At 53.0% G+C, this 23,389-nt stretch overlaps 1 protein-coding gene across 1 annotated transcript in view; it reads left to right on the top strand.

Moving 5' to 3' along the window:
- CFAP77 (cilia and flagella associated protein 77) overlaps window positions 1–23,181 on the top strand; it is a 149,718-nt gene extending 126,537 nt beyond the window's left edge. The window contains exon 6 of the mRNA XM_055399826.2: window positions 22,375–23,181. Coding sequence (XP_055255801.1) covers window positions 22,375–22,497 — 123 coding nt within the window. The 3' untranslated portion in view covers window positions 22,498–23,181. The remainder of the gene's footprint in view (window positions 1–22,374) is intronic.
- The last annotated feature ends 208 nt before the right edge of the window (window positions 23,182–23,389 follow it).

Raw genomic sequence — 23,389 nt, 5'->3', positions numbered from 1 at the left:
GTTGGACCCTTCCTAAGCACTGCCAGGGACGCGCCTGGCCCCCGGAAGACAGCCACACAAAGCCACCTTCCTGGCCAGACCAGGCCCGGCCGCTTGTTTGAGTTAAACTGTAATTTAGACAATGAAGGGGCCCGTGCCTTCCTGAGCCTAATGCAAGCGAACAGGCTGCCAGCAAGGTCTGCCTGCCGCCCTTGATGCGGCGCCCATGTCCTGCCCAAGTGGCCGCCATCAGCATATGTCAGTGGCCATTCGCCCTGCTGTCCGTCAGTCCGGGCCTTCGCCACACAGACGGGCAGGGCCGGGCACAGAGCAGGGGAGCGGGGTGTGCCGCTGGCCCGTTACCGCTCCCCGCCCAGCCTGGGCAGCACCCCTCGCCTCCCCCAGTTTCCTTCCTTTTTACCCTCATCGCTCCTGCCCCGTCTCCACACTCGGCCGTCTCCACACACAGCCTCCTTTCTGGCCTCTCCTACTGTTTCCTTTCCTTTCGCTCTTCTTTTTCTGATTTTCCTGACATTCGATGTCCGTGGTGGGGCGGGGGACAGACATCCTGGAGACCCTGCCCAGGGAGGGATGGGACCCACAGCTCCCTGGGCACGAGATACCCTGCTGGCACTCTGCTGTACAGTGCCGACCCCCAGCTCCTCTCAGCCCCTCATCTCTGATTTAAAATCTACCTGTAGTTCCCAGGGGTTTCCCTGGTGGCTCAGATGGTAAAGAAGCCTCCTGCAAATGCAGGAGACCTGGATTCGATCTCTGGGTCAGGAAGATCCCCAGAGAAGGGAATGGTTACCCACTCCGGTATTCTTGTCTGGAGAATTCCACGGACTGAAGAACCTGGTGGGCTACAGTCCAGGGGACCGCAAAGAGTCAGACATGACTGAGCGACTAAGCACACACATAGCTCCCAAGGCAATGGACAAAGGAGGGCTCAGGTGGTCTCCCTTGACCCTGTTGGAGCAAGGAAAGGGCCCCTTTCCCTGTCCAACATGCCCATCCCAAGTGATACAGATTCCCCTGTGTCAGGAGCCCTGTCTCACCTGCAGGTACCCCCACAGCCTGGCCTGGAATAGGAGCAGAAATCCAGAAATAAATGAGTTTCTATTTCTTCTTGTTCAATTGCTCAGTTGTATCCGGCTCTCTACTGCCCCATGGACTACAACACGCCAGGCTTCCCTGACCATCACCAACTCCCAGAGTTTCATCAAACTCATGTCCATTGAGTCGGTGATTCCATCCAACCATCTCATCCTCTGTCACCCCCTTCTCCTACCTTCAATCTTTCCCAGCATCAGGGTCTTTTCCAACGAGTCTAAGAGAAGGGATTTGACTCAACTGAGCACAGGTCTCTTCTGATCTTAAAACTGTTGTTATAAAAACCCGTTAGGAACACGGCCACCCACCTGAGATGCCAGCCCTGTGTTCATGCTGAGTCATTTACACGTATTATTTCACACAGCATCCTTGCCTGAGTTCTGGGGAGGACCGGCAGAGACGGTGTTCATTTTCAAGTGGCTGGGCCTGGAACCCAGGTCCCTCTAACCGCCAGGCCTGAGTTCAAAGGCACCATCCACTGTGCCATTGAAACAACAAGAAGTAGAACAAAATGCAAGCACCCGGGCTTACAGGGTGTTTTCTCATCTTCCCCAGGGAGGTTCATGGGCTCTGGAAGTTCAGCCACAGGAATCTCAGCAGGGCTGGTCCCTGGGCACCAGCCAGGACAGCCTTGCAGAGGCGCCAAGAGCCCCAGGGTGCTGCCGCCACCACCGAGACACTCAGCCCCCTCCCTGCTGGGAATACCACTGGTGAAAAGTACTTACTGAGCTCCTACTATGTCCCAAGTGCCAGACATGCATTATCTCAGAGGTACAAAGGTCCCATTCTACAGACGAGGAGGCTGAGGCTCAGAGAGGGGAAGGAACTTTCCCTGAGAGGAAGGGGTTCCTGCCTGGTCCAGGGCCTCTTCTCTGGGTGGCTGGGCAGTGATGCCTCCTGAGGACACTATCCTTCATTGCCAGTCCCACCCCAGCAGGCCCCCTCTTTGATATCAATGGGCTCTTTTCCGCCCCTTTGAGGCACTTAGCTGCACTGAAATTCATTCATTAACTGGGCCACTCATTGTTCAATGTCCATCTTCCCCAGTAAAGTGTGAGCCCACAAGGACGTGTCTGTTGGGTCCCCACTGTGTCCCAGGAGCCCAGCACGGGGCCTGACACCCAGCAGAGACTGACGTTTTCAATGATAGTCGCTCAGTCGTGTCTGACTGTGTGACCTCATGGGCTGTAGTCCACCGAGCTCCTCTGTCCATGGGATTTCCCAGGCAAGAACACTGGACTGGGTTGCCATTTCCTCCTCCAGGGGATCTTCCCCACCCAGAAATCGAACCTGGGTCTCCTACAGCTCCTTCATTGGCAGGTGGACTCTTTACCACTGGAGCCAGCAAGAAAGCGCTGGCGCCCAACAGGTGGCCAGTAAGTGTTTGTGGGAAGAATGAAGGAAGGATGGGATGAACGAGGGAATGTCCAGGACTGCCCCGGAGGACAGAAGGATTGAAAAGCCTTTCACAGACCCCGTGAGACCCCCTCGCCAACTTAAATGTCCCACCAGCCCGGCAGCCACCGGCGGGGTCTGGACCCACAGGGCCAGTCGTGGCTACCGCCGCTGCTCCCTCGGGGCGGGAGGTTGTTGTCGGGGCTCCGGGAGGTTCTTTGTGCCTCGTGTCTGTGCTGATCCGCCTGCCCCCCTTCCCCACCCGGCCCCATTATGAAAGGAAAAGGCGCTTCCAAAAAAGTAGAATCTGTCACAGTGATGGATAACCTAAATGGACTCTCCCCGCTCGCGAACAGATGTCGACGCTGAACTCTGTCAGAAATAATTAAACACCTTTCACACGGAAAAGCAGCAGGCAGGGCGCGGGTGCTCCCGGGCTGGGTCAGTGCGGAGCGAGCTGGCTTTCCACCCACCCGGCGCCACCCGTTCCCTCCCGTCTAAGCCCGGAGGGACCATGGAAGGGAGAAGAGCAGAAGCACCCCTCGGTGGGGCTCCCTTTCTGGCCACACGGTTTCCAGCGCTACCTCCTGGACTGTGCAGCCAGCAGTTGCCACGCGACGGCCAGTGCCCAGAGGGAGGGTCAGCTGACAGCTGGCGAGTGGCCTCTCTGCCAGGATGCTCACGACGAGCCGCCAGCCAGCCCCCGGGCCTGGGCCAGTGGCTGGCCCTCCCTGGGCCTCAGTTTCCCTACCTGAAAATGGGGTGGTGGGGCACTGGTTCTTAAGGGTCTCTTCCGACCCCAGCTTCCAGGACCAAGCAGCCACATAGCGGGAAACATGGGGCTCGTATAGGCTGCAGACCCCAAACTGGGGTGAACTGGGACAGGTCCTCATTCTCCGGAAGGGACATGAATTCATCGCCTCGTCCCTGAGTGGGGGGACCGCTGGGCTTGGAGCCTGCACCTTCTGTTCCTGCTGGCAGGGCTCTCTCTGCCCTCCATGAGGTGCACTGGGGGCCAGCAGAAGGGAAGACGGGGCAGTGTGGTATGTTTGTCTGAGTGTGACTCCAGGGTCAGCCAGACCTGAGCCGGGTGGTGACCCCACCACTCCTGGCCTGGCGCGTGGCTTGACCTGTCCAAGGTCCCATCTCCTCTTCTGTAAAGTGGGCCTGTGCCTGTCAGCAGAGCTGCTGGGAGGGTTTGATGGGACACGGGCACAGTGTCTAGCAGAGCACCCGACCCTTATCAAGCGCCAATAAATGGCAGCTGCCACGAGGACGGTTCTGGTGATCACTCACTCATTCACTTCATTCATTCATTCACTTCATTCATTCACTCACGTCATTCATTCATTCACTCACTTCATTCATTCACTCACTCAATCATTCATTTACAAACCTTACCCCTGAGTTGCGTCAGGCCCTGCCTGTTCTCAGCGCTGACAATATGCCTCCATAGGGCTGCTGGCGACAGGCAAAGAGTAAGGTGGACAGACGGCTGGTGGGGACAGGTAATGGTGCAGGTGGACTGCTAGGTGGGGAACTTTGGAGAAGTTCCAGCCCTGGGCGTCCAATTCTCTCAGCCGGAAATGCTGGGGGGATATCAACCTGAGTTGGCAGCCCCAGGTCTGGGGGTGGGGATGATCCCCCATAACAAAACCTCCAACACCATGCACGCTCCAGTTGGCCCAGCCTGTTCTCCGGCCTTTTGTGGAAACCTCCCTAGGTGTCCCTGGGCAGGAAGGGGGGTCTGGCTCCCCAGGACAGCCCTCCTTGGAGCCAGCTGGGAGGCAGAATTATTAAGTGCCCCCTCTGCTCTCAAAAGTGACCCAATCTGAACCATATATTCTCTGGTCTCCTGGTAGTAAATCAAGAAGAACAGATGGTTTTATCCCCTTTTACGAACAGACTACCAATGATAAAGGACGAAAGAAAGGAGTGGGGTGCCCCCTGTATTTATGGTGGTCCTGACAGCGATGGTGAAAGGCTGGAGACGTCGCAGGCCGAGCAATGGCTTAAGTACATGTTGGGACACATGACACAGACATTACAGAGACAATATACAGCATCACGATATTACGCGGCCACTGGAAACATTTTAATGTATTTTATTTATGTTTGGCTGTGCTGGGTCTTCGCTGTCGTGTGGGCTTTCTCTAGTTGTGGCGACCGGGGTGGGGGGCAACTCTCTAGTTGCACTGCGTGGGCTTCTCGCTCTGTTTTTTGTTTCCAAGCACAGGTTCTAGAGCATGTGTGGGCTCAGTAGTTGCAGCGCCTGGGCTCGGCTGCCCTGTGACATGGGGGGTCCTCCCAGGTCAAGGATCGAACCCCGTGTCCCCTGCATTGGCAGGTGGATTCTTATCACTGGACCACCAGGGAAGTCCACCACTGAAAATATTGACTTTAGTTTGTACTTACTGGCATTTTAATCATGTTTCCCCAGTTTAGTACTGCTTGGCCTACACATTATAGGGGGAAAGAACCTGTCTTACGTGACCCTGTCTGAATGGAGGCGCCCATCTGTCACGTGGGGTCAGTGCTCCAAAACAGATGTCCGGGAGGGGCCCCCGAGTGGCAGCAGCGGTAATTCCTTGGGTGAGCTGGAGGCTGTTTGATTTTCTTAGACGCTCTTTCCTGCAGTTTCCATTTTTAAAGTGAGTACATGTAACTTTTACAAAGCCAGTTAGTTTTTTTTTTTAATGTTTTTTAGGGACTTCCCTGGTGGGCTAGTGGTTAAGACTCCTCGCTTCCAATGCAGGGGGCACGGGTTTGATCTCTGGTCAAAGAACTAAGATCCCACAGGCCATGTGACAAGGCCAAAAAAATGAAAATAAATAAAATAGCAATAGGAATAATAAAATAATTTTTAAAATGTTTTAAATGGTGGGGGCTCTACATCCTTCCCCGGGGTGCCTGTCCCTGTGCTCAAGCCCCTTTCGGCCCTGTTCCTGCCCATAGCTCACAGAGCACTCCCAGAGTTGCCAGCAAAGCCTGGTCTCCCCTAGGCAGTTTCCATCAGGCCTGAAGGTCAGAGGCCGGCACTCTGCCCCAGCCAAGAAGGCAGCTGACTTGTGGAGGCTAGACCTCTATGGCTAAGTCTGTGTTATAATTGCCAAGATCCGCTCTAGAGGGGAATTTGCCCAAGCATCTCGGGGTCTCTGCTTCAACCCAAATCCTCCGCCTCTCCCCCACCAAGCCCTCTACAGCCCCGATACCCCACCGACATTACATAGTCATTCAGTCACTAAAGTATGAACAAATTGACTATATTTTCATTTGGCTTTCAGTTTCAGCCCCACTGCTTTAGAATAATGGCCCAAGCTATTAAGCTAACAGTTTGATTTACAAGCTCCTGTGCTCTGAACGCTGGGATCAGACTCCTCTCTTTGTGGAAGACTAACCCTGCCTCGGGTCTCCTGGGCCCATGACTCCCTAATAGAACAGGAGACAGCAAGGAAGGAAAAAAAAAAAATCAGCAGTCAGCCAAGCAGTGACACCAGAGATGCAGCTGATTAGTGGAAGCTGTTGAATCTAAGAAAAGGATTTTCTTTCCTCACCTTTAAGCTCTCTTACAAATCATAGCAGGCTGGAAGGTTAACTCTCTGTTAAAGCCCCAGAGCGGCCTCTCAGCCCGTCCACTCTGCAGCCGCCCTCTTTCCAGAGGGCCCGCGCAGTTCAAATAAAGACGGACCATCCTCCGAACGGGCATCTCCAGCCCCAAAGTCACTCCTCCCTGACCCAGGAAGGGCAGACTCCAGGTGGACTGGCCCTCCCCGAGGCCCCTGCACCAGGGATGTATTTTAAGAACCCTGCCTCGCTGTTGCGTTGGAATAAGAATCATCTCAGGGTGCCATATAGGGCACTGAGAGCAGGGATGGAATATGTCACACGAGGGGAAATGGGGCAAGGGGAAGAGCGATTCAGAGGCCCTGATGCTCTTGACATGTCTTCCCTAAATACAGATTCCACCCCGCCCCGCGCCGCCCCACCCCCCCGCCGCTCCATCATAAATCAGATCAGTATGCAGGAAGGCTGACTCGCCGAAGGAATAAAGGCAGAGGCTTAATTGGTTTTACATAATCCGGCACCTCAGAGAGGCAGACTTTTTAGGCACCTGCTCACGAGGTGACACTGCTGCTCAAATTCTGGTGAGCCGAAGCTCTGAGAATGCTGCGGACAAGAGGAAAGGGGAGGCCGGGTGAGGTGGGGGCGGGCTAGAGAAGACAGAGGCAAACTTTCTGGTGCTGCTAGAGAAATCTTGAAGTCTGGACACACCTGGGTCATGGAGGGAAGCGGCAGGCATTGCAGGGGAAGTGGGAGCTGGCACGTGTACCAGAAACAGCCCTACAAACTGGGGATTTCCCCCCAAGCCCGGCTGTCCCTGTAATCTTTCCAGCACCCGGGAATTTGCAGTTTAATCCAGGAGGCACTTCCACCCTCCCCCACTGGGTGGCCAAAATGTTGGGTTGGCTGAAAAGTTCGTGCAGGTTTTTCCATAAGATGGTCGCCATTTTGTGTTGAAATCAACTGGAAAATAGACTAAGTCCAGCCTGTTTTGACGTCAGGTGTGTGCGCCTAATCTCTGGAGATGGCTAGAATCTCATGTTGAGTTTTGGGAGTTGATAAGACTTTCCAGGTCCCCGGTTTCTTCTTCCAGCTCATCCCCAAGAGCATCCATCCTCCACGATCTAAAGAGAATCTCCCCAGGCTTGAGAAGGCGTTCAGCTTAACATCTGCCCCCTCTGGAAGGACTCCTTCCCCATCTCCCACGAATCCCTCGATTCTGCACGTCCCCACTTGTCAGCTTCTGTCACTTGGCACCAAGGCTGCGGGCATGACGGGGGTCCTACTGCCTGGCATGTGCCAGCAGGAGGGTCTCACAGATAAACAACATCAAATCACCTACTCAGATGATTCGGGGTTCATTCAAACTGAGGTTTGTCAACAGTGCAGGCAGGATGAATGCAGAGGCTGGTATGCTCGTATCCACTAGCCGCAAGCAAAAAACACAGCCTCCCTGGTTTCCCTGGGAGATGCCAAGTTCATGGACGTCAGAGAACACAACGCGTCAGGGAGGAAGTGACACAATGGCAGTGTTTTCTCTGGCCCCTTCCCTTCCTCTGCTCAAAGGGAGGCTGGAGATGCTGCCTTCACGGTGCAAACAACGTGGGTAGTTTGACCAAAGTCCACTGGCTGGAGGCTTGGCGGGAAGGACATCCAAGAAGACGGGGCTCCCAGAGGACAGCAGAAAGCCCACACCAACAGCTCACATGTTTCAAGAGCTGCCAAGGGGCTCCCCTGCGTGCTCTGAAGGACGGTCTCGTGTTGTGTCGATGCTCACAACAACCCTACGTGACAGGGATAAGTCACGCCATCTCAGAGATGAGGAAACCAAAGCTTGGAGGCTTCAGTGGCCACCGTTAAGAAGTGGCAGGTGGTGGCTGAGCCCTCTGGCCCGCTGCCTCCAGGCCTCAGGCCCCGGAAGGGCTGATAAATACTAAGGACCTGCAACTGAGGTCAGGGACCATCAGGGGCCAAATGCAGGACCTGGGAATGAAAGTGAAGGGTAGTCAGGAACTCAGGTGTTTATAGATGTCCAGAGAGTCGTGGCCGGCCCTGCTCCAGCTGATTGAAGCCCTCGCAATAAACAAAACTTCCCACTGCCCTGATAGCTTTTAGACCTTGACAAACCCCCTGATCATGTTTTAAATCGCAGCTTGGCCCCAAGGCTAAAGAGGAAAGAGCCCGTTGATCGGGGGTTCGAGCTCGCTGCATCGAATGGGGCGAGGCACAGACAGCTCCCAGCGGCAGGGCTGAACCCACGGCTCGGAAACTGCGCGGGTGCTCCGGAGCCCAGCCTGCCTCTGCCTCTGCGTCTGTAAACTGGCGGCCACAGCAGAATCAAATGCAACTGTGCCTGGAAAGCACATGGCAGGGGCCTGGCTGGGACAAGGTCATGGAGCAGTAGCTTCTCTGGGTCGGACAGGGCTTTGCCGTCTGCTCTTCTAGAAGAACAGTTCTCAAACTTGGCTGTGCCTGGAGTCTTCCAAGAGGTTTAAAATGCAGATTCCAGGTCCCCCCTGCCCCATGGCCCCATATCCAGTGGGTTTGGGGTGGCTGCCAAACCTGCATTTTCAGTAAGTAGCTCCCCAGATCCCTGGGTCAATGTCATCTCCTCCTACACAGATGCGTTCAAAGCACATATTTACCAAGTCAGGCAGTGCCCTTTCATATGTTTGACATAGAGCAGGCCAGGGGTTCAAAAGGAACGCCCCATTGCAGGCAGGTTGTGTTCTGTTAAATAGCCGTAAGGTTTATGAATGTCTATCTTTTATTTTTTGGTGATGTTGCACAGTATGCAGGATCTTAGTTCCCTGACCAGAGATCAAACCTGTGCCTCCTGCAGTGGAAGCATGAATCCTAACCACTGGACCTCCACAGAAGTCCCTGGATATCTGTCTTAATCTGCTCAGATCACTACTACAAAATTACCGTAGGCTGGGTGGCTTAAGCAATGGATATTTATTTCTGGAGGCTGGAAGTTGGAAATCAAGGTGCCAGCATGGACAGGATCTGATGAGCCTCTCTTCCTGGCTTATGGACAGCCACCTTCTCACTGTGACCTTACACAGCAAAGAGTGAGAAAGCAAGCACTCCAGCATCTCTTCCTAAAAGGGCGCTAATCCCATCATGGGGGTCCCATCCTTATGACCTCATCTAAACTTGACCACTTCCAAAGACCCCCACCTCCAAATACCCTGTGGGGCAGGGCTTCACACATGCATTTTAGAGGGGCCCAATTCAGTCCACAGCAGCTTCTTTTTCAAGTTCACTCAAAGTTCTGCCCACTTCTACCTTCTTCCGCCTCCAGGCTGTGCTTCTCCGTTTGGAGCCCCATGGAGTCACCCGCTTCCCCTTCTAAGTAACAGCCCTGCAAATACCTGGAGTAAGATACTGTTTTGTCACTGATGACCTGGTTCTGGATCGTTCCTCCAGGCAGAGTTCCGAATGTCGGAAGGTGAGACCCTGTGTTGCAGGGACCGTGTGTCACCTGAATGCCATGATGTCTGCCACTCAGCTTACATTCTCTACTTTCGTCCACCGTCACAGAGGATTTGTCAGCTGAAACTGCCTTTCTACATATTTCTGAACAAAACTGCTGGTACAAATATTGAAGAAAATAAAACCCCCTTCTCCTTAGAGGTTTAGCTGAAGGAGATGGAGAGGATCTTTAAGGATATATGAATCTCAGAGACATTTCTAAGGACTCTGTTGCCTTATCCCAGGTTCCTAACCCATCCATCCTTCAGTCCAACAATCCATCCGTCTAATCATCCATCTATCCATCCATCAGTCCAACCATCCATTCATCCATCTGTCTGCCCATCCATCCATCCAACCATCCATCCATCTATCCATCCATCCCTCTCTCCATCCTATAATCCAGCCAGAATTTGTTGAATGTCCACAGGGCACCGTTAGCAGTCAAGTAAGGTCCCCTGTCCATTGACATTTCCCAGGAACAGTGTCTGGAATATGGCATCATCATCCTTGCTGTCTAGTTGACGACCCTTAACTCTAATATTCCTACTTGTGACTTGACAGGATCAGCCTCTTCAACCACAGAGTCTGTTCCTCCTTAAAAGATACTGGAAGAACCTTCCTGCTTATTATTCTAAAAACAGAAAAGGGGAAAGACAACACCAAGCCTCACCACAGTGTACCCCACCCCAATGAGCCATGGACACCGCACATCTGACTATGTCCCCAGCTTCCCTGGCAGCAACACAGGAGTTGTTCAACAGCCAATATGAATAAGCGATAAGGCGCTGACGGGCACTGCATGGACCGCTCAGCAAAGGACTTAATTTGCAACCGAGCACAAAATCAAAGAGTCTGTCAACCGAGGAACCGTGCGCCTGGATAACCACCTTGCCACTTCCTGGGAAAGCACTGTCAGGTAAATTTCCAGAGAAAGTAATTAAGGAATCCCCATTGCCTAAACTCAGCAGCAAAATCGGAAGCTCTGGAATTCGACGCTCGCCAGGGATCTGGTGTCTCCTCCCAGCTTGATCCTTCATCCCGATGAACAGTAGAAGTTTATGAAGAGATGGGCTGGTGCAACTCCCCCCTCGCCCTCAGGAAGATGCTCTCCAGCACCGCGTGGCCTGCTCTTGTTGTCTTGGCGGGGAAGCAGTAGGCGGCAAATGAGATCCCTGCTTGCGGGGCCGGGGTTGGGGGGGTGAGATTAATACACAAATATATAGCCCTCTCTGAGGTTTGGCAGGCACCAATTAATATTTATCAAGTACCCACAGCGCGCACAATACCGAGTATCCACATGGAAAACACAGCCCCGGGCGCTGGGGAGTCTACCCTCTGACTCAGAAAGCTACAAGCAGATAGATGCTCCATGTGCTTGGAGGCCCCCTGCCCTGACTGGAGGACCCATTGGGAGTCTAGGTCAGTATTTGCAGCCAGCAGCCTCCTCTTTCTGAAAAGATGAGCAGTTCTCAACCAGGCATCCTCACCACTGCGGCCTCCATGGGGCAAGCACCTGGGTCTCCAGGGCCAGCCCTGTTCACAAAGGTTCTCTGTCGGCCCATCACCTCCTCCTCTAACTCCCTCCTTCGCTCTTCCTTGAGTTTAAAACAAAAGAAGTCAATTAAAGTAAAGGAAATTCCGCTGCCCACTGCAGATTAGAGCCCCGCTGTGACCATCCGCATCCTGACAGGTCTAAGTGGGGTGGGCGGGTGACCCTGTCCAGCTGGGATAGCCTGCCACCCCGCAGGCTGACCCCCCTCCAGTCAGACACCTCTGGGCCACCTCCCAGGAGAAGAGCGCCAAGCAGACGCCCATCATCTGAGCTCTGAAAAGGCGAGACCCCCCCACTTCCTGGCAGCTCTGCTTGTCACGGTGCTTGCTGACAACGCCATTGAAAACAGCCCTCGCCGCCACTGTGAAGCCTTGTTCCATCTCCCATCCAGTCCTTCCTCCGACAGTTTTTGAAAGGCGAAGAAAAGTCTGGAAAATGCTCGCCTCCTGCACCCCCCACCCCATCCCCACCCCCAGCTCCTTCACCGAGGGAGAGGGGCGGCAGCTTAGGGGGAGCCAGGCTACCGAGCAGCCTCACCTGGCCCCACGGTGCACCGCCTCCAATTAAATCAAAATGGTTTGTTTTTAATGGTCTTTTACACTGACAAGTGGGCGATCATTTTGGGCCCACGAGCTGTCAGGGAACTGAGGCAAATCCTCCGTTGATAATGCCCAATGCTTCCAATTAGGAGCCGGGGCCGCTCCCGGCGTCCTAACGATTCCCCAGCCGCCCCCCAGGCCCCTTTGGCGCGGGCTGTTTCTTCTTCCTCCTCCGCCGCAAATTACTGACACAAAACGGAAAGGCCCCGCGTCTCCTCTGCCACGCCAGGCCCGGGCCCTGTTGGGCTTAATGAGCCGATGGAAGTTTCGTGGCTCCGGCGCTAAATTCTTTTCTTGTTTGACAGCTGCTCGGCTAAGGCAAGTGTTGACCTTATAAAAGATTTAGTGTTTCTCATTATTTTCTGTCAAGCTTCACAAGTGATGGCTCTGCGGTTATCATTTGCATCCTGGGGTGTGCGTGCATGTGTGTGTGTGTGTGTGTGTGTGTGTGTGTGTGTGTAGGGGGCTCCGGTGGAGATGGGGAAAAGGGGCTTTCTCTGCCCGAGTTGCATTTGGACCCCACACACCAGCTCCCGGCCTGCCACCCTTCTCCTGGGGACTTTCAAACAGAAGGCAAGAAGCAGAGCCAACGTGACCGGACAGTTCGGTGGCTTCCAGGCCTCCCGGATGGAGCTTCTGCAGAGGCACCCCGAGGCAGGCGGACTCTCAGAGCCTGCGGGCGCTGGCCCAGCCCGTGATGGATGTGCTAAACAAAAGGACCGGCTGGGGCAGATGTGGTGCTGAGCACAGTTCAGAACCACACTCAAGGCTTTATCACCGGGAACTTACTCTACTTACAGGCCCCGTAGAAAGCCACGACCTGCACGATTCTGGCCTCTGCTCTGCATCCTAAATGAAGGTTTAATGGTTTTGAAAAGCAGAAGCAGTTTCTCTAAGTGGCACGTATCACTGTCCCCTCTGGGATGTCCCCTATGGGATGACTATGGAGCATGTGTTAGTCCTTGTCTCCTGCACCTACGCCCAAAGGGGGTCGGGGGGCCCACTCTGTAAATAACAAGACTCTGGGGAGTCCATGCTGGCTCCTTCGCCAGTCTCCTGCTGGTCCCTCCATCTCCTCTCCTTCATCCTCCGTGTTCTCCCCTCCTGCTCACCTACCCACTGGCCATCTCAGGTGAGGGTGCCCCAAGGTCGCCTCGAGAGGGAGAGAGACAGTTCAGGGCAGGCGAACACATGGACGTCTTCTCCCGGGGTTCTGAGTCTTTGTACCCCCTCCTTGTTACCATGGGAGACCCTGTTTTGATCTCTTAGAGCAAATCTACTACGGCACACTCTCCCTCCTGTGCCCATGGCAGACCTTGCTAATCAATCACGGCACACTTTTCAGGAGCCTCTATTTAGCCTGAGAATATTTTACGACCGAACATGGCCGCATCATGATGGGGAGTGCTGCCTACTTGCCATCCCTGCCTTAGAGGGGCCATTTGAATAAACTGCCATGCTACCGCATAGGGGAAACTTGAGGATGTCAGCTGAATGAAAGAAGCTGACCACCAAAGACCATGTACTATATGACTTGATCATTAGGGAATATCCAGAATGGGCAAATGCCTAGAGACAAAGAGTAGATTTGTTGTTGCCAGGGGCTGGAGGGAGGGAAACATGGTACAATTCCTAGGGGTCCAAGGTTTCTTTCTGGAATTATGAAAATATTCTAAACTTACATTGTGCTGGTGGTGGCATAGCTCTATGAATATACTAAAAATCATTGATGTATACACTTCTTTGGGAGAAAACTTTATTTTTTTATTAAAATTTTTAAATTTAATTTTTATTTTATATTTGAGTATAGTTGACTTACAAGGTCATGTTAGTTTCAGGTGAACAGCAAATATTTATATACTTGGGGGTGAATTTTATGGTGTATGAATTATATCTCAATTGTTATTGTTGTTTAGTCACTAAGTTATGTCCAGCTTTTTGCAACCCCATGGACGATAGCCCGCCAGGCTCCTCTGTCCATGGGATTCTCCAAGAAAGAATACTGGAGTGGGTTGCCGTGCCCTTCTCCAGGGGATCTTCTCCTGGAATTTGCTCAAATTCATGTCCAGTGAGTTGGTGATGCTATCTAACCATCTCATCCTCTACCGCCCTCTTCTCTTTTTGCCTTCGATCTTTCCCAGCATCAGGGCCTTTCCCAATGAGTCGACTCTTCGGATCAGGTGGCTATAAGTATTGGAGCTTCACTTACCTGGAGCCGATTAAACTTAGACACTGAAGGAGCAGAGATGGGCACCAACCCAGAGTTTTTCAGAAAATTCAAACACCCTGCCTTGGGATTGCCCTGTGATTTGTCTACCAGCATCTGGCAAACAGATTCACTGTTCAATTTTGATCTCAACTGCTGCCGACTAGCCTTAGCTAATCCTTGGGAATGATCTAGAGATTTTGTTTGGCTTCTGGAAATAGCAAATCGATTCTCCTGCTCAAAGACAAATGCGTGACTGTCTTTTCTTCTGCCCCAGTGAGTCTCAAGAACTTCACAGTCTGTGGAGCAGAAGCCTGGTTCCTGGGTCCCGCTTTGCCAGGTAGCAGCTGGGTCTCCCTGATCCAGTGTCTTAACCATCCTGAGAACCAGTCTCCTCTGTTGCCAGTGAAGATCCCTGTCCCGACTCCTTGCCCCCTCCCCCCTTCACCTGACACAGTCCCCCGCGGTCCCACGTTAGATCTTGCAGGCAGGCAGGAAGTTTGTCTCCTAAGCCCAGGTTTGGCTGTTCTCTGAAAACACAGCATGTGTCAGCAGGGCGGGTCAGGCCCTGTGTCCTTGCTCCATCTATTTTTGGACCACAGAGAAATTAGAGCTGTAGTAGAATAACAATTTAGGGGACCAGATGTCTCAGGAGAGACTGCCGCCCTTGTTAATCACTTACGCGGCAGACCTGCTCCATCAGAGCCCAGGACCCACCAGGTCCGCCAGCAACATCCTACATGGATTTGTGTTCTACGGGGCCTCTGACCTCCAGCTGCCCGAGCTTGACAGAAATTACTGACCTGGGACTGATCCATAATTTTCAAGTACCTCTCATTAGAGGAGACAGCCTCTCAATCTTTTAAAGCGAAATCTCTCTCCCAGTCACCTGAGCGGCTGTCACTTAAAAAAAAAAAAACTAAACTAAAATCTCTATAGCTGTCATTTTTTTTTTTTTTTAGTTCTTGGGGAGATTTTTTTTTTTTTTTTGTTAACTCGGCTATTTTTTCTCTGATTCTACCCGGACTTCTTGGCCCCCAGACTGGGCACTGGAGGATTTAGTGTCCAGTTGGGGAATCATTGTGTAGCTTATGAGAGGGGTTTGGGAAAGCAGCCTGGCCCCCCTGCCCCTTTTAGGAGGATGTGTCAGGGTCGGGGGGATTGTGGGAAAGCTGCTCAGTTTGTGAACTTGACAGTGGTAGGTGGGTTCCTCACACCGGGGGCTCGAGCCAAAGTCACACACCACTGGTAATAACCCTGGAGACTGGCCTCAGGATTCAAATGGAATCCAACACAAATCACCAACAAACAAGTCTCTAAATCGTGGGTGTGTGGAGGGAGAGACTTCTGGCCCTAAGTTGCTTCTCCAAAATGCAGTTTGAAAATCATCCCTAGTGTTTTCATCTTAAAAAGACAAAAAGGGAACAGATAAAACCGAAGCTCTCTCTGCTTCCCTGTCCCCCCCTCTCCCTCCCAGAGGGGAGGCCAGGCAGGACTTCCGGGCATATTCTTTCCTCCAGTTTCTTTCCATTTAACTAGATTCATGCACAGGCTTGAACAACACAGGGGATCATTTTGTAGTTTAAAAATTTTTCATATACATGGCATCATACTTACGTTCCTTTCTTTCTCAGTTGCATCTTAGTTGCAGCATGTGAGATCTAGTTCCCCGATCAGGGATAGAACCTGGGCCCCCTTCACTGGGAGCGTGGAGTCTTAGTCACTGGACCACCAGGGAAGTCACTATACTTCTTTTAATAGTTAGCACAACTATAAGCAAATAACCAGTTGTGTGATTATATTTTTATTGCTAGTTTCCTGGCTCTATGATAGCAGAGGCTATCTGAATTCTCCCTGACTCCTGGTACCTAGCATAGCACCTGGCACACAGTGGGTACTCAGTAACTATTCAATAAGAGAAATAATGAGTATGAAGATGAAGGGGCAACGGTCACACCTGATCCCCTAACCCAGGTCACGTGGGCACCTTCTCTGTAACGGCACCAGTTTATTCCACATAGTGACTTTCTGTCCAAAGTAGATCCGACTTTTCACACAAGTGTAAGAACTCAACAAACACCAAAGGGTCTGATTCACACAGATCGCTTTGGCACCAAAGAAATTAAATTAGAAAATCAGTCACAGACGTAACTAACGAAATTGCCTGGAAACGTAAAACCTTATTTATAAATAACTTCAGGACGAAAGAAGAAATCCGAATGAAATTTGATGGAGATTAGATGAAAAAGGAATGAAACAAAAATAAATATTCTCAAAACTTGTGAGATGAGATAAAAGAAAATTTAGAGGGAAACATAGTTGCCAAAGCTATGTTATATAAATGTTAATATTAGGGGGAAAAGAAAGATTAAAAGGCAATTACAGCTAACCAGACAACTCTAGATGCTGGAAACAGAACAACAGAGAGACTTCAAAGGAAACCACAAAGTCAAGAGCAAAATTAATGAATGTCAAAGGCACAATTAAAGATATCAATCAGATGAAAAGTTGATTCATTGTAAGTAGATCAGAAAAGCACAGAGGCTTTCAAATGAATTGGGAAATGGGATCCAGCAATCCAGATCCCCCGGGGCAGAGTGGGGACCTCAGGAAATGGTGATGGAGTGGCTCCTGGTGTCGGCTCTGCCCGGGACCACGGAGAGCCTGAGAGGATCACTTCCGACCTCGGTGCCTTGGGTTTTCATCTGTACAATGGGAGAATTGGAGATTCTGGTCTCTGAGGTCCCCTCCAACCCCAGGTTTCGGGGGTCTTTTATTCCGATCTGGTTGCAGAGGCAAAGGGTGTCATCCAGGCAGGGGACTGCGGTCCCTGCAAATGTCTTTAAGGTTTGATAGTGATGATTGCTCACCTCCCCAGCCTTGCCTCTGTGTCCCCAGCCACACTCACTGGCTTCCATTCTCTCCCATTTGGCCACATTTGCTCAGGGTTTGGACTGGCCCCTCTCATCTAGAACATCTTTGCCTTCCTCTTCTCCTGGATAGCGCCCTCATCCTCTCTAGAAAGACCTTCCTGCCCCCAGAGGGACTTAGAATTCCCCAGTCCACAGTGCTACTAAATTGCCATTAAATGATGACATGTATAGTGTGTTTAGCGACCGCCTCTTGTGCCATCTCGCAGGGTCCGTGTGGGTTGGCCTTATTCACCAGCACGTCCCCAGGACGTCCTGTGTAGTGCAGGCACCTGGTCCTTATTTGAGCAACATATTGAGACGCTCCCCATTCAAACAGGACCAGCACCTCACCAGCCTGCCCATCCTGCTCCCAGGGCTGCTGGTAGGCCAGTGGCGCCTGCCTCTTATTTACCTGCCTTGACCTGAGAGCGACTCAGCTCCATTCAGCAGAGCTGTCTCCTGCCAAAGCCGTTACAGTTTCTTAGCTCCAGGCGGAGACAGACCGCAGATGGCTTAATTTAGAAGCATCTCCGAAGGAATCCTTTGCTCCGCAGCTCTTCATCCTTTGACTCCGGGGGTCTGAGGGGTCGTGACCACACGCGCTTGAGGCCTGACTTGTAATTAGGACCCTCATCTCTGGTGGAGCTGCTATTTTAGGAGGAGAGAGCATGCAGGCGGGTGGGACAGGAGCCACACGGTTTCCAACAGGGCCTTTCCCTTGACTCATTTCCTGGGCATTTGTTAAGAGAGTGGAGTTTCTCGGTGAGGATCTGGGGCCAGGAGGACCCCACAGCTCTGGGCTCTGTGAGACCTGGGGCGAGTGACCTAGCCTTCCAGGGCCTCTGGCTCCCCATCAGTAAGATGGGGACAACAGTGGCTGCTCTGAGGCTTGTGCTGAGTGACTGCACCGCTCCTGGCCAACAGCAGGCCTGTTACCAAGACAGCCATAGGCCTGAGGCCCCAGTCGCTGCTCTCCAGGGGGCATTCTGCAGAGGGGCACTTGCTTCTTGGTGCTCTGGGAACCGAAACGCCCCTCTCCGTGGACTCCCATATTCTGCTTCGGGAGCTGGGGACCTCATGGGTACAGAATAGGCCCCTTCTCTTCTCTGTCTCATGGACACCCCTGGTGGTTCAGACAGGAAAGAATCTGCCTGCAATGCAGGAGACCCGCGTTCGATCCCTGGGTCGGGGAGGTCCCCTGAAAAGGGGAATGGCAGCCCATTCCAGTATTCTTGCCTAGAGAACTCCATGGACAGAGGAGCCTGGTGGGTTACAGTCCATGGGGTCACAAAGTGTTGGATACAACTGAGTGACTTTCACTTCTCTTTCTAAAAAACAGTCCCATGAGGGCCAGGGAGTAAGCTTTTGCCTGAGTGAGCGCTCTGGAGAGTCCCCCAGCCCCAGTCACTAAGCGTCTCCTTTGATTTTCACCTTCTCCCTCTGCTGACTCCATTTCCCCTGTGTATTCCCCTGCCAGCCCTCTCATCCCAATCTTCCCCTGCCATAGTCAAGTCCACACGGCCTGAGGCGCTCTCCCTGACCACCTGAAGCCCGGAGAATTTACCCGCTTCCTTTCAGTCTTTCCAACTTTGTTTCAACACGTCCTGAATGCCAAGCCCCAAGCCAGGCACTGGGGGTCGCTGGGGAACAGGGCAGGTACAGACCCCACCTTACAGGGCTCCGGGGCTGGACACTCACCTGTGCTCCCCTGGATCCCTCCCATGGAAGACTGAAGTCATCCCTCCCGTGAGTGACTTAACTCCGAGAAAGTCCAGCAGGAATGGGAATCCTTCAACAGCAGGGACCACAAACTAAATGCCTGCCTCCCACATGTCAGCCCAGTGCTGCTGAGAATATAGGAGGCGTCAGAGTGTGTTGTCAGTCACTGGGGTGAACCTCTTTTGCCCCAAACACCCCTGTAGAAAACCAGAGGGACATGGAACCAGGAATACCAAAGCACAAAGGGTGTGGTACTTCACTGTCCTTGGCACAGAGGTGCTTAATAAATACTTTTTAGGTGGATGGATGAATGAATATTTCTTCCTTGATAAAGTTTCCAAGTAAGGAAAAAGAAAACTTCCCCTGGGCTTCTCTTGTTTGTGTGCTGATGTTAACCTGATTACCTCTACACTGAGCAGCCCCTAGGACCTGGATCCTCCTGCCACCTAGTCAGGAGACGAGCGTTCCGAGCCTCCTGCCACTAGCACCACACACAATCACATCAGCCACTGTTAGTGCCACCCACCATCAACACCACTCACGACCCACAATCAACATCACCCACCATCAGCACCACTCACCACCCGTCATCAACACCACCCACCATCAGCACCACCCACCATCAGCACCGCTCACCACCGTCATCAGTGCTACCCACCAGCAGCACCACTCATGACCCACCATCAACATCACCCACCATCAGCTGCGCCTGCCAGCAGCACCACGCCCCGTCAATCGCTGGTGGCTCCTGGCGTCCCCAAGCTCTGGCTCATCGATCCGGTCTACGGCTGTGTCTTCACATGGCCTTCCCCTCTGCCTGTGTCTTCTGTCTCTTGCAAGGATGCCTGTCATTGGATTCAGAGCCCACCTAAATACTCGGGATAATTCTCATCTCAAGATCTGTAATTACATCTACAAAGCCCCCTTTCACAAATAGTGGTCACAGTCACAGGTCCCGGGGTTAGAATGTAGATGTGTCTTTGGTCAGGAGGTCACCATTCAGTCCTTTACGAGAGCCAGAGGGATGTGCGGACTTGCAGAGCTGTGCTTCCCAGTGAGGAATGGCTGGCGCCTGGCCCACCGGGTCAGGACTACTGCTGCTCTGGATGCCACAGATGACCATGGAGGCCAGCTCGGCATCTCCATCAGCCGGGGTGCCCAGGAGGTCTTACTGAGCGTCTCTAACTGCCTTCTGGGAAGCACGGGTGTCAGGAGACACATGTCACTGTTTAAAAGCCCCTGTCCTATGCCAGAGGGGACGCAGGATGGACCCTGGAAAAGGCCTTTTGTTTATGGCTACTTCTGTCCTGCATGAAGTATTGGACCTTCTCTCTTCTCAATACCTTTCATGAGGCCACTTGGTAAGTTTTTTGAAACTGGAGACCGAGCTGAGAACAACATTGTGGTGTGTCATGTAAACACTGCTATATTTAAGATGGATAGCCAACAAAGACCTATTGCGTAGCCAAAAGTATAAAAGACTGTGATTGATGGAAATCAGTAGACCTGCAGGCCTTGAGCCTGGGCCTGAGTGGCCTTCAGTGACGGTGGAAGGGCCCGCCTAGCGGGACTCAGAGCTTTGGGCCTGGGTTTGGGCCCTGCCCGGGGAACAACCCTGATGCACAACCCAGAAACTGGAGGCCTGAGGCTGGAGCTGGGACGGCTCCTGGAAATGTCACCATGAGTGTCCACAGAGGGACCAGGGAAGCATGTCCATGAATCTCCTGCACTATCTGTTCCTTAGGACTTGTGAGCACATATTTTCCTAGAGGAGCGGGTCATGGCTTTCTGCAGAGACTCCAGAGGGCCCACGCCCCCCAGAGAATGAAGGATGCAGATTTACGTCCTGGAGTAGCTAACTCAATCTACTTATCACCATTTGATTTTTTCTTTTTTTTAAAACCAGTTTCTAATAAGTTTTTGCAGTCCCTTTGGACACAGCCAGAGCGGCAGCCGTGGCAGAATATTCTAGAAGGAATCCAGAACCTAGTACCCAGGGGTTCATGGTGGTTGGGGGTGGGTGGGTGCTAAGGCAGAACTTCTCTGTCCCTGATTCCCTTTGGGGTCAGCCATGGACCAACTCTGCTCTGGGCCTCAGTTTCCTCACCTGTAAAATGAACACAGTGGAGTCAGATCCCGTTGGGCCCTGCATGCATACTGACTCACTGTCTCCCTGGACCTGAGGTGTGGGTCTCACCCACCCTAACCTGTGACCGAGACCTTGGACTGGGGGGGCGCTGACAGGGTCCACAAGGAGGTCGAGCTCTGGTTAAAGTCATGACCTCCCCGGGGGTGGGGGTCCCCAGGCTGCGGTGAGTCCTGACGGGGACCAGAGTATGGGACGCGGAGCACAGAGACGCTCCCTGCGGCTCCTCCCCGCCTTCCCTCTGTGTCCCTGTGTGCTAAGCTGCTCCAGTCGTGTCCAGCATTTTGCAGCCCCATGGACTGCAGCCCACCAGACTCCTCTGTCTATGGGATTCTGCGGCAAGAATACTGGCATGGGCTGCCCTGCCCTCCTCCAGGGGATCTTCCCGACCCAGGGATCAAATGGGTGTCTCTTACATCTCCTGCATAGCGGGTGGGCTCTTTACCACTAGAGCCGCCTGGGAAGGCCCGCCTTCCTTCTATTTCCTTTTAATTCTTCATTCTCTCTCCGTTTCTCTTGTCTCTCGCCTTTTATCACTGGAAGGCTGCCTGCAGCTCTGAGGTCTTAGCTAACCCCTGCAGGGAGGGGTCCCTTGGCCTGGCTCTGGACGAGAGCCTGTGGCCGTACTGGCCATGCGGGTCCCTTCTTATCCTGAAGTCACAGCAGAGCCTTCAGCTATTCCAGCGGACCCTTCGTCTGGACCACCACGTCCCCTGGTGACCCTGAGCTGTGGGGGGCCCCAAGGCCAGCACACATGCAGCCCCCTTAGCATGGAACCCCCAGTTCCTCGTATAAGCCTTCTTTGTTCCCCAGAGAGGCCCTGACTCCGGGGAGGGTCAAGTCCATCTCTTTGGGCTCTTTGCAGCCCCCAGCCACTCCACGGACTCTCATGAAACAGCTGTGTAGCCATCACCCACATCTTTTCCCCGCCCAGGAAGAGTGAGTCCCCCTCGTTCACTGCGGGGCCCAGTGCCTGGCACAGAGCTGTGCTCGGTGATTAACACGTGCGGCCCGAATGAACGAACGGATGCACTCCTAAACAAGCAAGCCCGAATGAACCCTTTCTCCCCTGTGCCTCCCGTAGAAGAGAAATGCCATCTGGGGGGCATTCTCACATATCTGGAGGTGGAGCAGCAGACCTAGGGGGACAGAAGGGGTTTCCACTCATCACCATTTCTTGAGAGGGAAAGACTGGCCAAAACACTGACTGCACAGCAATTCAACGGCAGAGGCCCCCACGCCTTGGGTCTGGCTCTGGTTCTGGCCCAACTGTCAGCCACAAGGATGGGGGTGGGGTCAGATGGTCTTACAGTGACAGACAGGGCCCCAACTGTGCCTGGGGGCCCCCCTTGGAGAGAGCGGTTCATTTGGGGTTTTAATGGCGGAGAATCAGCTTTGAAGGATGGTGCTGGCTGAGAGGTCCCACTGCCTGGTGACCCCCATCATCGGCAGGTGATATTTATCAAGTGCACGTCATCCCGGCAACAAGCGAGACACAAGAAAAAACGCGGGCGCCAGGCAGCTCGGCTCCCACGCCCCTCCCTGTCTCACGGTGGGTCCCCCCTACTTCATCCTGGAACACCAGGACAGCACTTTCCCTCCACTTGGTTCCCTCTGACAGCGACCCTCATTATCAAAGATGGAAGGAAGGGGTGTCCCCGGGGGAGCCCGGAGCACTCATGCCCGCTGACCAGCTCTCCCTCTGTCCGCAGGTGGGCCCCCATCTCGCGACCTTCCCCACCGAGGCCGACCGCCAGAGAGCCTTCAAAGCCCACCGGGAAGAGTGCGCCGTGCGCCAGGGTACCCTGAGGATGGGCAACTACACCCACCCCTAAAGCCTGTCTGACGCAGTAGAAAATTCTCTGAAAGACTCACCTGCTTTGCCCCAGCTCACACAAGACACTCCCCCATCGTTTTGCGGGTTCTGTCTCGGCCAGGACCTCGGATTCGGGTCTTAGATGACTTATTTTTGCTAAGAGCCCTCCTTTAGAGTTAGCCACACTCAGTCCCCTTAGCCCCAGCAACCCCTCATTTAGGGACTCCTCTCCTCCAGCAGGACTCTACCTCGCTTCTCAAGCCCCAGCCTGATAAGAGAAACTCAAATTTAAAGGCAGATTTTATAGGCTCCAGACTAAGGCTCTGTCCTCAAGTATTCAAAACAACCCCTGTATTTGCTGTCGAAAGTGTGACTGTATCATGCTTTGAAAGCCCTCATTTCGTCTTCCAAACATGAGTTTTAATTTCTCTTTTTGGGATGCCTGATGTCTCTCCACGGCAGTACTGTCTCTCTGGGACCCTTGCAGGCAGGAAGAGCCCACGATCCTTAGTTGGAGCGGGCCCTCACCTCCTCAGGGCTAAGACGCCTCCACCAATGCTGACCTGGGAAGGTCACCCCTCCCACCTCCCGAAAGACAATGCCCTCCAGGGCTGAAAGCACCCAGACTGGGGCCGTTCTTAACACCATCCTTCTGCAGGTCCTCTGGTTTCTCCCCACAAATTAGACACTGACCTACCTTAAATTAAAAGAGCTCCTTGTCATCCTCCTCTTGTGCCTTTATTTGAAAACCAGTAAACCAGTGTGAGAATCAGCCTCAGACTCTCCAAGGGCCATGACTTTGTCCACGACATCTCAACCAGCGCCTATACAAAGTCAGGCAAACTGTCAAGTTTTAAAATCCCCTGACTAGTCTGAGGGTTCCCAGCACTGACCTTCAACTTGGATCTCTC

The sequence above is a fragment of the Moschus berezovskii genome, chromosome 11 (assembly GCF_049115385.1).
Source record: "Moschus berezovskii isolate FMDL1 chromosome 11, NW_MosBer_1.0, whole genome shotgun sequence".
Taxonomy (NCBI): domain Eukaryota; kingdom Metazoa; phylum Chordata; class Mammalia; order Artiodactyla; family Moschidae; genus Moschus; species Moschus berezovskii.
Note: the sequence above shows the minus strand (reverse complement) of the source record. Positions and strands in the feature narration are given on the sequence as shown.